Source organism: Vulpes vulpes, chromosome 12, assembly GCF_048418805.1.
Source record: "Vulpes vulpes isolate BD-2025 chromosome 12, VulVul3, whole genome shotgun sequence".
Lineage (NCBI taxonomy): Eukaryota > Metazoa > Chordata > Mammalia > Carnivora > Canidae > Vulpes > Vulpes vulpes.
This window is the reverse complement of record NC_132791.1, coordinates 9,327,153-9,341,810: the sequence shown is the minus strand read 5'-3', so window position 1 is coordinate 9,341,810 and position 14,658 is coordinate 9,327,153. Positions and strand designations below refer to the sequence as shown.

At 44.7% G+C, this 14,658-nt stretch overlaps 1 protein-coding gene across 11 annotated transcripts in view; it reads left to right on the top strand.

Moving 5' to 3' along the window:
* PALM2AKAP2 (PALM2 and AKAP2 fusion) overlaps positions 1-14,658 on the top strand; it is a 457,899-nt gene that overhangs the window by 430,647 nt on the left and 12,594 nt on the right. For 10 of the 11 annotated variants that reach the window (XM_072727724.1, XM_072727717.1, XM_072727723.1 and 7 more), the window contains one exon: positions 13,052-13,230. The exons of the other annotated variant lie outside the window; for it this stretch is intronic. In XM_072727724.1, the coding sequence (XP_072583825.1) occupies positions 13,052-13,230 (179 nt within the window). The remainder of the gene's footprint in view (positions 1-13,051; positions 13,231-14,658) is intronic. 11 annotated transcript variants of the gene reach the window in all.

The window sequence follows — 14,658 nt, the reverse complement described above, 5'->3', positions numbered from 1 at the left end:
AGAGCTACCCTATGACCCAGCAATTGCATTTACTGAGTATTTATCCCAAAGATCCAGATGTAGTGAAATGATGGGACACCTGCACCCCAGTGTTCACAGTGGCAATGTCCACAATTGCCAAACTGTGGAAGGAGCCATGATGTCCTTCAACAGATGAATGGATAAAGAAGATGTGGTCTATGTATATAGAATGGAATATTACTCAGCCATCAGAAAGGATGAACATCTACCATTTACATCGATGTGGACGGAACTGGAGGGTATTATGCTGAGTGAAAGAAGTCAATCAGAGAAAGACAATTATATGGTCTCACTCATATGTGGAATATAAGAAATAGTGAAAGGGACCGTAAGGGAAGTGGGGAAACTGGGGAAAAATTAGAGAGGAAGACAACCCATGAGAGACTCCCAACTCTGTGAAACAAGCAAAGGGTTGCAGAAGGGGAGGTGGGTAGGGGCATGGTGTAACTGGGTGATGGGCATTAAGGAAGATATATGATGAGATGAGCACTGGGTCTTCTACTATATGTTGGCAAATTAATTTAAATAAAATTTTTAAAAAAGATTACCCATGAGATGACCATTACGTTATTATAAAGATTAGTGTGGGTCTTTTTTTTTTTTTTTACTCTTATCTTGAAAAATCATAAATAAAAGTCCTGGACAGAAAAACAGTATTGATTAGCAGCACAATATTCATGAAGGAGAGCTTGGTGGCTTATCCCTTGTGAAATTAGAGCTGGAGAAGGCCAAATCTCACTTGAGATGCCTTCATTGGTCCACAGTAGAAGACCTTATGTTAGCAACTGGTGGAAGGATTCTGTGACAGGCCCAGGATTCTCTCACAGGCCCAGGTGAGAGAGGGCTCTCCTTCTGGGGGTATATAGCACTTCCCTCTTCTACAGGCATCACAGGTTATACAAGCAACAGGAGCCCAGCTGGCCACGTGAAAGTACTAAAGCTTAGTGTTGAGCAGCTTGCAGAGCATTGTGTCTACTACCATATTTCCTGAACATTCTCTGGTGATACCAGCCTAATCACAGTAGCTACAGGTCACCAAGACCTTAAACCTTGTACTCTACTAGTTATTTCACACACATTTTCTCATTTTTCATTTGTTCATTTAATCCTCCCAATAGTGTTCTAAGATGTAAATACAAAGTATCCAAGTCCACAAGGCCAGGTACATTCAGAGTTTTCCTGATTTCAGAAAAGCCATAAAGTATATAAACTATTATTTAGAAAAGCAATGCAAGGCATATACTTCCATTTTCTTCCACCCTCTGGTAGGGTCTGGAACAAACCCCTACCATCAAATTAGATCTCTGCTATAAAACTTAGGAAGAGTTACTTACATTAAGTAGGATAAATAAAGACTAAGAAGGGCCTCATGCAGGGTCTTGTCAGGTGTTGTTGCCAAATAAGTTATGACTTGGTTTTCTGAGCTTGGGTTGGATTTTGAAACTGGACTTGAGAGATCGTCGACCTACAATGATACTCCCTTTTCAAAGAAGTAATATCAGAGTCCTAAAAGAGATGAAGTAACCTGCCTGAGATCACTCAGCCAGGAAGTTGCAAAGCCAGGTTCAAACCCAGGCTCATTTGTTTCCAAAGCTCTTATTCTTCCTCTACCTTTTCTCGTCCTCTGCTAAACCCGTGCCCCTGCCCTGCAGGTTGACAAAGTGTGTAGTAACAGCTCCCCTCTCCAACTGACAGTGACTGAGCTTCTCCCAGTCTCAGGCCTGACCCCTGCATTGCCTTGGGTCCTTCCTGCCCTCTGCTGTTTGGAACCACTATGGCTCTGAAGTCCTCTGCTCACTGTGGTCTGGGCGGATGAATTTGCTCTCAGAGGCCACGAGACAGTGCTGCCCTAGTGCCCCAGATTGGTTCCAGAACTTAACTCCAGTGCTCCAAATTGCAGTAGGCAAAATTGGTGGTGCTGTCCAAAGACCTGAACAGAGGGCAGAGGGGAGGAGCGTAGTCAGTGTCCGCTGTCTAGCCTGATGGCTCCCATCAGTTCTCTCTGAAGGTTCATTCCCCAGAAGAAAACACACTCCTTCATTCCAGAAATGGGCCCATTCCCTGAAATCTTTGGAAGAACTGGGTACTCGAACAAGGAATCAATTTCTTACTTTGAGGACAGCAGAAATTAAGTGTCTATTCCATTAACCGAACATGTTTGGTAGAGTGAAGCCAAAGCCAACATTTCCTGGTGGTCACTGAGCACCGTGGCTGCTTCCCGCTGTTCTTTTGCTCAGTGTTGATCCTTCTGCCTTGGATCAGAAGTTCCCCTGTGTTTTGCTTCATCTGAACCCAGAAAATATGTTCATTTTTTTAAAAAAGATTTTTATATTTGTTTATTTAGAGAGAGCACACAAGTGGTGAGAAGGAGAGAGAGAGAATCTCAAGCTGACTCTACGCTGAACACAGAGCCTGGCATGGGGCTTGATCTCACAACCCTGAGATCATGACCTGAGCTGAAATCAAGAGTCAGACCCTTAACCGACTGAGCCACCCAGGCACCCCAAATATGTTCATTTTTAAAAAAATGCATGCCATTTGAGAAGGAATGGTCAAGAAAAGGCTAGATTGAAGGTGGTGTTTGGCAAGGGGTGAATGTATATGATGAAAGCAGGACTTTTCAAATTAACAGAATTCAAAGTTCTTTTGGACATTCTCCCCCAAGGTTTGAAAAGAACAGCTGCCATGGTTACACCTGTCAGCCTCGCCCCCGAGAAGACAGGGACTCCAGTCTATCTTCCATGCAAAGTCTAGGGGTATGGCTTTTGGGCAAAGTAGAACTTTGGAAAAGGCACTGCATTTCCACCAGTTTAATTCCCATCTGTACGCAGGGGCTGCTGTCATTGCTCTTTGTGTTGGTTTTCTGATGTATCCAGAATGTCTGGGTTGCCTCCCAGTGGTGCTCTGGCTTTTCTGGGGACACCACGTGGTGTCCTTGCTGCTTACCCTTGGCTGCCATATGTGGCTACTCCAAGCTCCAAGTTAGGAGAGCGGCTTCCGAAAAATCAGACTCCAGCACATTAAACAAAAAGGATGTAATCTTGAGCTGACAAAGAGAAGATGAATCAAGGGACCTAATTCTTATAAGATCCCTGCTCTACCTCTGGGAAGAAATATGAGCTAATCAAAGCCAGGCGTGGGAGCAGGATGTCCCCTGTGACTGTTGGAGTCCAGGCAGGATATGACTATGTCTCTTACTAGCCATAGTGACTTGCTGTTCCTTCTCCCCAGGAGATTGGCATTTCGGATCCATTTGATTTTTATGAATAAGCTACTCCTTAAGGGGTGGAGAAATAGGGGCAGTGGTGGGGAGTGTGCCAGACAAGCCATTCAAGCACCAAAGGATACTTACTGTATTCCATATAATGATGCTTTATTTCTCATGATGTTCAATGTAAACCTCAAAGGTTTCCCAAAACTTGTATGTATCTGACCTCACAGGTATTCCCAGTCTATCTTTACTTCTCAGGTATAAATTCATACCTTCTATTAAAAAAAAAAAAGTCAATAGAAATTAGGTGCCTCAATGTGACAGTCACTTCTCTGGTTTTCCATCTACGCTGCAAATCCTGACTCCCCTGCTTGCTAACTGTGTGACTGAACTTATTTCACCTCTGCACACCCCAGTTTCCTTGCGAGTAAAATGGGGATAAGATAGTACCAACCTCATTAATAAGTTAGAACAGTGCCCAGTACACACAAGGCTCCCCAGAAAGAGTCACTGTTTCTTTGTTATTATAGTTACTGTTATGTTTTAAGAAAAGTTCTAGAAAACCTTACAGAATTACTCATGAGGTTGCTCTTCTACAGCTACCGGGACCCTGAAATAAATGCCAGAACATGCATTATAAAATCTCTTTCTGTTCCTAGTTGGTGTGTTTTCATATTTACTGCATTAAAATTAAAGTCTCACTTAGAAAATCTGACTTCGGGAATTAGTTTCCAACAGTCAGCTGTGATTTCTAAAAACAAAGTGTATCAGGTGACAATGACATTGCAAGTCCATAAAAATGTTTCCTTTTTCCTTTCTGTTTGGTGGTGGTGGTGGAGGGTGCATAATCGTTGCACAGTCTGACCCACCATGTTGGTGGAAATGCATTTAATGAAAAGATCTTGGTGGGGGAATCGCTACTTGCCATGATTTTCATTCTGTCTGTTTTAACTAAGTTTTTTTTTTTTTTTTTTGCTTGTTTTGGTTCTTCAACTCTGCTTCCCCTAGAGAAGCAGAGCTCTTTCCTTCTAGAGTTTTCACCTTCTAGTCCTGTTCATAGGGAATGACCCAGTATCATCCAACACCCTGACCTTTAAGGGATAATATTTGGAAATTTTTCAGACTTGTTTCGCCGACAAGGGTATTTCTCATGTCTGAGCCAGGCTGACGATCTGAAGATTCATGTCATTGCATTTTCCCACCCCTACAGCCTTCAGAGAAAGAGATGAAAGGACCAGGGACCAGCTCTTGGTGTGTGGGTCACAGCTGGAACCCCACAAGCACCTGTGCCCTAGATCTGACAGGCAGGATAGTCTCTTTTACTCGGAGGAAATGAAGTTGAAAATACAAGTCTGAGCTCATTTCTTTCTGGGGACTTGTGAGTCATCCTAGATGTTTGCAATCATATCCCCATACTGAGTGAAGAAAGGAGGTCATTGAAGGAGGCTTGGCCCAGGCATGGCATCTGGTGGGTGTCTTTGTTCGGTTCGGTTTGGTTTTTAAGTAAGAGTGGGTGATGGCTTTTTCTTTTCTTTGGAGAAATGTAGAAACAAAGATTCTTTGATTTAAGAACTCAGACATCATATATTTGGAATATAATAATCCCCCAAATCAGAGTTTTTGGCCAAAATAATTTTCTAAACTTTTGAAATCCGTGTTCCTGGCCTATTAGAAGTTAGCCTTGTTCCTACAGAAGGAGGGTTTGGGCAGTCAGGGATGGTAACAGCTGTGTTCTGAGGACGTGCAGCCCTCGCTGGGTTCCTTATTCTTTTCTCTGCCACCCCCTCCCCTGGGCAGCATAGCCTGTCTTAGATGCCCGAGGGAAATCCTTCTTGCCTGGAAAATCCACAAGTGTACCCAAGGCATAGCTTTCTCTCTCTGGACCAGAAACTGGTTTAACTATTTCATAATAGGAGTTCTTTATAATAATGGTTTCCTTATAATTCAAAAACAGGAAACACACATTCACATGTTCTAGTTTTCCACTCCTGATGGGAGGCGGATTTACTAATCTGGAGTGAGATGTAGCTGCCGCCTCTGCTCCTTAGTCCCCCTCGCAGACCTACAGCCTGCAGAGTGCCAGGGTCACAGATGGGAGCAGTGCTGACCAGAGGCCCCGGGGAGGTGTCAGCTCATCAGCAAGATGGAAGGGCTTGAGGACTGCCTCGTCCGCGAAGGTTAAAGTGTAGACAGCTTTATCTACTTTTCTTGGCGTGGTTAATCATATTTAACAGGATTTTTTTTCTGGTTGGTTTTATATTTTTTAACTAATTCATGCTTTTCATAGGAAGAAAAATGGGAAACAAGGAATAAAGATAAAACTCAAAGTGATTCATAATCCACGCTGTGACCTGCCTACCTCTCTCCATGTGCGTAAGTCACATGGAGGATAATATTGGATTTATATCTGTCTTAATTTCCTATCACAGCTGTGACAAATCACCATGAGTGGAGGGCTTTAAACAACACAAATTTATTATCTTACAGTTCTAGAGGTCAAAAGTTTGTAGTGTGTCAGGTATGGATTAAATGTGCTCCCCCCACCACCAATTCGTATGTTGAGCCCTAACCCCCAGTGGAGATGAGCACTTTGTAAGACGTGATTGTGTTAGATGAGGTCATGAGGGTGGGACCCTCGTGATGAAGTTAGTGCCTTTTTCAGAAAAGTGAGAGGCAGCCATGTGCAAAATACAAAGACAGTTCTTATCTTACAGTTCTAGAGGTCAAAAGTTTGTAGTGTGTCAGGTATGGATTAAATGTGCTCCCCCCCCGCCAATTCGTATGTTGAGCCCTAACCCCCAGTGGAGATGAGCACTTTGTAAGACGTGATTGTGTTAGATGAGGTCATGAGGGTGGGACCCTCGTGATGAAATTAGTGCCTTTTTCAGAAAAGTGAGAGGCAGCCATGTGCAAAATACAAAGACAGTTCTTAACGGAACCCAACCCTGCTGGCACCCTGATTTTAGACTTCCAGCCTCCAGAACTGTGAAAAAGTACATTTCTGTTGGGTTAGCCAGCCGGCCCATGCTATTTTGTTACGGCTCCTCAAGCAGACTAAGATAGTGTCCGTCTGGGCTAAAATCAATGTGTTAATAGGGCTGTGTCCCTTTCAGGGACTCTTGGGCTCCTTCCTTTGTCCACTTCTAGAGGCTGCCTGCATTCCTTGGCTCATGGCCCTTCTACCATCTTCACAGCCAAGCGTAGCGCTTTTAAGTCTCTCTTTCTCTCTCTGACCCTCCTGTTTCCCTCTTTTAAGGACCCATGTGGTTACATCAAGCCCAACTGGACCATGCAAGATAGTTTTCCCCGCTCAGTCCCTAACTTCATCACATCTGCAAAGTCCTTTTGCCATGAGGGGAACATCTTCGTGGGTTTTAGAGATTAACATGTAGACATCCTTGTGGAGGCTGTTGCTCTGCCCACCATAGGACTGTTCATCTCATACAGGGTAAGGTATTACCAGATGTCATGCATGCTTTTTTGCTTTCTTTCACACAGCTAGTAAGTGGAAAACTAGGATTTGAACCCTGGCAGTCTGGATCCAAAGCCTGTACTCTTAAACCCCTGCAATACATCTGCTTTTTCTTTTTAAATCTTATTTATTTATTCATGAGACACAGAGAGAGGGCAGAGACATAGGCAGAGGGAGAAGCAGGCTCACTGTGGGGAGCCCGATGTGGGACTCGGTCCCAGGACTCAGGGATCATGACCTGGGCCAAAAGCAGATGCTTCAGCTGCTGAACCACCCAGGGATCCCAATACATCTGCTTTTACAACCTATTTGTTTGTTTTTCCTTAAAGTATTTTTAGTATTTTCCCATGACCTTAACCATTCCTCCAAATTTGAAAGACTAGACATGATTTGCGATAACTAAATAATATCTCATTATCTGAATAATATCTAATAATATCTAATTTAACTATTCCCCAATGATCAAGTATCTTGGTTGTTTTTACATGTATAGTTATAAAAAAGTATGATGGTAAAAATCCTTGTATATAAGCTTTGTGCCTATACTTAATTATTAGTTGAACTTACAGGAGCCCATTAAGTTAACTAGTATGTGCTAGAGAACAATATTTCACAAACTGTTATTAATAGGAGGTTTTATGAAATGAGATATTAATAGGAATATTAATAGGAATTTATTAATAGGAATTTTATGAAATGAGGTTCTCTGGTTAAATAAATTTGAGAAATATTACACACCATCCTTGAATTAGTGATTCATGATCACAGTAGCACTAAAACCTTGGAGAAGTCCTCTGGTAAAGAAATCCATCTCAGGTTATTTCTTTTTTTTTTTTTTAAGATTTTATTTATTTATTCATGAGAGACAGAGAGAGAGAGAGAGAGAGGCAGAGAGGCAGAGACACAGTCAGAGGGAGAAGCAGGCTCCATGCAGGGACCCCCACGTGGGACTCGATCCCGGATATCCAGGATCAGGCCCTGGGCTAAAGGCGGCACTAAACCGCTGAGCCACCACGACTGCCCCATCTCAGGTTATTTCTAAAGTTTTCTTTAACCTAGTGTTTACCGATGACTGTTGATTAGCAGCTAGATCTACCTTAGAAAGCTAAGCAAATAGGACACAATTTTAGAAAGGGCTCTGGAATCCTCCCACCCAAGTGAAGTTGTTCACCTTCAAACACGTTGAAGAGCGTATTAAGTCCAAAATTACTCTCGATGAGTATTTACCCAAAGAATAGGAACGCTTAATTCAAAAAGATATATGCACCCTTATGTTTATTGCAACATAATTTACAATCGTCAAACTGTGGAAGCAGCCCACACGTCCATTGATAGATGAATGAATAAAGAAGACATGGTATGTGTGTACGTACACACACACACACACACACACACACACACAGACGAATATTATTCAACCATCAAAAATGAAATCTTACCATTTGCAACAACACGGATGGATCTGGAGGGTTTAATCCTAAATGAAATAGGTCAGTCAGAGGAAGACAAATTTAAGAAACTAAACAAATGAACAAAGAAAAAAAAGAAACCGAAAAACCAGACTCTGAACTGTAGACCATAAACTGCTGGTCACCAGAAGGGAGGCGGGTAGGGGGATGGGTAAAATAGGTGATGGGGATTAAGAGCGCACTTACCATGATGAGCACTGAGTAACGTATAGAATTGTTCAATCACTGTATTGTACACCTGAAGTGAGTATCACACTGCGTGTTAACTATACTGGAATTTAGGGACGCCTGGGTGGCTCAGTGGTTGAGTGTCTGCCTCTGGCCCAGGGCGTGATCCCAGGATTCCAGGATCGAGGCCTACATCGTGTTCCCCACAGGGAGCCTGCTTCTCCTTCTGCCTGTGTCTCTGCCTCTCTCTGTGTCTCTCATGAATAAATAAAATCTTTTTTTTTTTAAAGCTGTACTGGAATTTAAGACAAATAAAATTTAAAAATAGTAACAAATAAACAATGTTACTCTAGATGGAATAGTTTGAACAAAATCACGTTTATGAAGGAAACTTGAAAATGTTTCCTACCCTCCACTGAGAATTCCCACCTAGTTTTATTATTCTGATGGTTCCTTACATCAAATGTCATAGAACTCACAGTGCACCTGCTCTCTGCTCTGTAAATGTCAGGTGCCACCCTTTGGCCAAGACCAACACAGGTGTACCCCGAGGTCTGCGTGATGCTTTCTGTTCATGTGGTTTCACAGGGACAGTGGCGGGCGTCCATCAAGAGAGCTAGTTTGTAGAGTATGCGGTCCCCACCAGCGAGTGAGACAGCAGGATATTTGTCATTGAAAACCGAGGCCCCTTTCAGCTACCATCAGCTATTCAGTCATTCACTAAGTGAATAAACATGTGAGAGCAAGTTTTGATGGAGCAAGTGGGGATGGGAACTGGAGGTGCTGGGAAGTGCTGTGCAAGCACCAAAAATAACCATCACTGTTCTGGAATCATAATGGGGTGCGTCCTCTGGGCCAAGGAATTTCAAGGGGCCTTACAGGGTGATGGACAAGGTGAGACAGACTTCACAGGTCTGTGGCACAGACCATTTCACATCACATTCATGTAATGATCCCCGAGACCAAACGTGGTGGTGTGTGCAGTGTCCACTGCTGCGGAAAGAACATTAGAAGTTTCTTCACTGTTCTCATCGAGAGGACTGTTGGCTGCAATCGTGGGCCTTCAGAGGAAGACGTTGGGTATGGAGCAGATGCCCCTCCCGCTGTTTGGCAATCTGTGTCAGTTCTGAGATGGCACACGGAATTCCAGTGCAGAGTTGGAACCGTCCTGAGGGCAGGATGGTTGGAGATCACAGGGCCCAGCAGAGAAGCGCAGCCAAGCGACCTCCTCTCATACCAACCACATGATGGCCAGGAGTCCAGGGATGGGTCCCAGTGCCTCCTTTCCCAGGGGACCTGTGACAGCTTCCCTTGAAGCTGTGACGTGGGGTTGGTCAATGTGACACCTGTTCTCTCTGACTTCTCAGCCTCTTTGGAGGTGGCAGTTCCAGACCCACTCAGCCCTGTCTTCTTACCCGTTACTCATGTGACCTCTAGTGGCTGTAGCCGGTAAAACTTGCTCCGGGGATGGGTGGTTTTGCTGGAATATTAATAAGCTGGGAAATGTATTTTAATGTTCAATATTTGACTACTTCTCTATATTAACCCTTCACTCTCTTTATGATTCTCTTTCAGCCTACATCCCATCATCTAATTTAGCCATAATCAACACAATTTGGGTTCCAGACCAGACCCAACTCTGAATGTTAACTCTAGCTAACGTAACTTAGGCTGGCTTTAGCCGCGGAGTCTCTGTGCTCTAAACCATTCTCAGATGTCATGTCATCGACCCCGACTACATCCCAGGGTTGTTGTAAGGATCACATGACATGAAGCCTACAACTAAAATGCCACATAAGTGTACTTGTTACTACAAAGCCGTTGAGTTTGTGATTCTGTAGACCAAGATTGCTTTATTTCATGGCTTTGGTGAAAACATTTAAACTCTTTCCTCAGATTTTTTTACTGGGAATTTTGTCCCAATCCACAAGTATCTAATAAGTGGCTGCTAGTGTATGTCACAATGTACTCGCTGGTTTATTCAACAAACAGGAGCTCCTCCCTTGTGCCAAATACCCCACTGGGTGCTGGGATCCAGCAATGACCAGGACAGACAAGGACCTACTCTAATGGAGTTTACATTCAAATGTAAACTTTACATTAAGGGGCTCATAATGCTTGAAATCATCCCTATCCTGGGTTGACATGATAGCTTAACTGAGAAGAGAAGCTCAAAGATATATGATACAAGCCAATATGTGAAAAGGCTTTCACAGAAGTATAAAAAAAATGCCATGAGCCAGGGGTCCTGCTATGGTATGTGTGAAAGGAAGAAGTTGGAGCATGGGCTCTGCTTTCTAGAAGGTTAATATGACTTCAGGGAAATTATTTGGATACCCATGAAGTCGGTTGGAAAATGCTGAACCTGGCAATGTGGTGTCTATTTCTAGTTCTGGAAGAGTTGTAAAAATCTTATGCAGAGTATGTCCTTGAAATTGCCCATTCTCCCTCGGTAGACATACTGTTCTTTGAGACTGGAAATCAGTAGCGCTTCTTGGCCTTTTGGCTAAGACAAAGTGTGAAAATCAATAGTAACTAGATCCCTTGGATGCTCACTGTCTTAAATATTAACTTTATAAACATCAACTTAGTCCTTATACCAACTGTGTGAGGAAGGTACCTCTAGCATCATTCCCATTTTACAGATGGGGACACTGAGATGAGAGACACAGTAAGTAACTTGCCCAAGGTTCTGTGGCTGCTAAGTAGCAGATTCAAACCCAAGCGGCTCACCCCACAGCTGCGTGCTGTCCACTCTGCCGTATAATTTTTCAAGGTTTCATTTTAAAAGGCAATGGGAATTTTTTTGGAGATACATCCTTAAGCACTCAGGGGCGATAACTACCTAAGGTCTAGGACTGTTTTAAAATACTTCAGTATGAAAAGAAGAAGGAAGGAAGGGTAGATTGAGAAGGCAGGGTAAAATCCTGCTAACTATGTAATATAGTGGATGGGTCTATAAATCATTATAGTATTCCCTGTTTCCATAATAAAAAATAGAACCCGTTGCTAGTGAATTTGAGGACTTAGAAATATTAATTGCCTTACTGTCCTATCAAAAGACTTTGTATTAGTGATCTGTGTAATTTAGGTCAAGGCCATGCATTTCACTGAGTAATGATACAATCGTGGCTCTGCAGATAGAGTGCCCTGTGTATTAAAAACCACTTCGTATCGAATATGCCAAATATGATGGCCCTGTGCCTTTTTTTTTTAACCAATAAGGATTGATCTTCTTGCCAAAAATATTTGTCTGAATAGCAAAATAGTTGAGTTAGAAGGGACTTCAAAGACAACTTCTTCTCAAACTCTCTTTTTATAGCTGGGAGAGTTGAGACTTGGAACTTTTAAGCGATCAGCCCAAAATAAAAGTGGGAACAATTACGTGGTTGTCTACAAGCAACACGGAGCTAGTTAATGGAAGTGCAAGAATTGAAGCCTGGGTTTCCTGAACTCTAGGGGGTCGGGAGGGTGTCCAATTCCCATCAAAAGGAGCTGTGCAAAGGACGGTAGCCGCCCACCCAGAGATACGTCCCTGGGCTTCATTCGTGACTGTGGCTACAGCAGGCTGTTGCCAAGTTAGAAGTCTAGGGAGTCAGAGGAAGAAACATGAGCCACCTTCCACTGGAGAATGAAAGGGGTCAAATGGGTCTGTCTCCTCCACTGGTGCTTTCCAAACTTTTCGACTCAAATGGCCCTCTTTATTTTGTGTATCTCCTCTACATTCCTTGTCCATCACCCTCACCATGCCTCCCACGAGGGGCATAGTTGGAAAAATCGTGGCTGTTGCACCTGAAGGTACTTCTCAGAAGTGCACCTGGGGCTCTGTGGCAATGAGACCAACCCCGTGATGGGCCAGAAATCAGGGCCAGGCATTTCCCAAGAGGGAAGGATGCAGACCGTCTTAACGAAAGTGTCTGGAGTCACCGTAGCATCACAGTTGACCCAATCCCCTTATCCTGAGAATTCTTGTGGAGCACTTCAGAAGCTAAAGTCACGCCTTCCCAAAGTCTGGCACACACCTTTCTACAACACGGACCTTACCTTTGTCGGTATTCCTACCTTATGGTCTGAGGGTCTCAAACCATATGCTCTCAGGACCCCGGCAGGTAAGGTCAAGAAGGAAGCTGGCCAATGGAAGACTGGGGTGACCTGGGAAGAACAAGCCTGGTTCTCAATTCAAATGTTTTATAGTCCTGGGCTATCCATGCAGAAAGGCTGGGCAGGTCGGCTGCCTGTGGGTGGTTTCTCATGTAAGAAAAGAACCTGGTAAGGAAAGCAGGGGACCTGGTACCATCACCAGCACCCTGGGGCCTCCGCATGATGGCCCCCTTGCAAGGCCTGTTTTCCTCAGCTCTAAAAAGTGGGTTTCGAAAGGCTCGATGGCACCGCCACCTCTGACAGCCAAATCCTCCAATCCGTGATAGAGGACATGTCCCCAGAACACCTGGAGCCAGTGTCTTTCTGACATATGTTTCCAAAGTGCCTGTGGGCCTCCTTGGTCCTACTGACTCTGTAGCACTGGTGTCCTTGAGGTCGAGGTCTTTGTCGGACGCTTTGTGACTTCAGCTTCAACCTTTAGTCTCTGCCGTGAGGGGACCTGCACTTAACTACTGCTCTCTGTCAGAGGTTGCTTTTTGCCCGTGTTCTTTCTAGAAGCAGTCATGAGCAGACAAGCTTAGAAAGGGTGTTCTCTTCGTGTTGTTTCAGGGACAATAGAGAAAGTCAAACCTCCTCCATCCCCCTCAGCTGAAGGCCCCAGCTCGCAGCCTGACTTAGCCCCCGAAGAGGCTGCCGGATTCCAGCGGCCCAAGAATCTGATGCAGACCCTCATGGAAGACTATGAGACACACAAATCTAAAAGGCGTGAGAGGATGGATGATAGTAGTGTAAGTTTTTCCTCCTTCCCTCCTCCCCTCCTCCGAGCGCGAACATCCGCCTGGCGTACGGTTATTCCAGTTCAGGCTCGGGTGTGTGTGTGTGTGTGTGTGTGTGTGTACAGTCCTCTGGCCAGCATCCTGGTTCCAAAACCAGTTCTCGCATGTATTGTTTAACGTGCCTGGAGTGGGGTTTGGGTGTTTTGGCCCTGTTTCTCAAAAAATGTGCAAAGAGTGGGTCCTTCTGCTGCCGAGTGTGGCTGGAGCCCACTGGCAAGGCTGGTGCTGGGGATTTCGGGTGTGTAGAAAAAACAAATGAAACATGTTAGGGCAACACAAGAGGAAGGACACAAACACCCTGAAATCGTCCCTGGGCACCAGGGGGCCGACTGCTACCATCCCTGGCCTGCCCCGTCGAGGTTTTATTTCTCTAGAGAGCTCTGATGATGCCATCCCCCTCATGTCCACCCTGAGCAGTCCCCATAAATGTTACACAGTGTGCACAAGGCTGAGTGTGTTTTGGACTCTTACCAAGCGTGTGTGTGTACAGCTTGGCAGGAAAGAGCCATTTAAAATGACAGTTGGAAACCACAGGGCTGCCCTGATGCCCTCAGTTGTCAAGACTTTTGCACATGACACTCACATGAGCCATGAAGGAAGTCATCTGCTCTGTGGTTTCTTTCTCCAGTAAGAGACACAAGGGCCATTGTTTCGCACAGTCTCCACAGCCAGGAGCCCGGGGACCAGCCTCGGGCCTGTGCCAACCTCCTGGGAGTCTGGTAGCTTCAGTCTTGTACCATTTATTGAAGTGATCATCCCGCATTCCCACACAGTTTTGCTTGGGTCAATTGAAGACACTGCCCAGTTTACCCAGACTGTGCTGGTTTATGCCTGTGGTTCTGGTGTGATTTCCAGTAGCCTCCTCTTTCACCTCTGAAAGTGCCCCAGTTTGGATGATAAATTATTGGGTCACTTTAAACTTGAATGCTATGGGCTCGCAGTAGGACTCCCATGCCTACTTGCTGCCTTGCATATCCTAGTGGGCTAAGTCCGAGGGTTTCTGGACGTAAATCCAGATACCGAACGATGCTTTTAAAATACTTAATGATACAGAAAGCAGACATATCTGTAGCAGCCTGATGACTCGCTTGTGTCCCTCTCCCTTGGGGTTACACCTAAGCTGCCTGGAACACTGACTTGGCTATTCTGTTAGGCTGGAGCATTTGGGGGCCATTCCTTGTACTGCACAGTGGATGGGGCCTGGCCGTTGGCAGCTGGCGCAGACCCTTCTGCTGTTGGGGCTCCTGCCCCAAGCCCATAGGACTTCTGCCCATGAAGTCACCTGAGCCAGCCCTTCTTTGCAGCCCCACTTAAAATATGGAGTTTTACCTTTAGGTATTCTCTGGAGCCTCTGCTTTTGAAACCTAGTGCTGTAAGTGG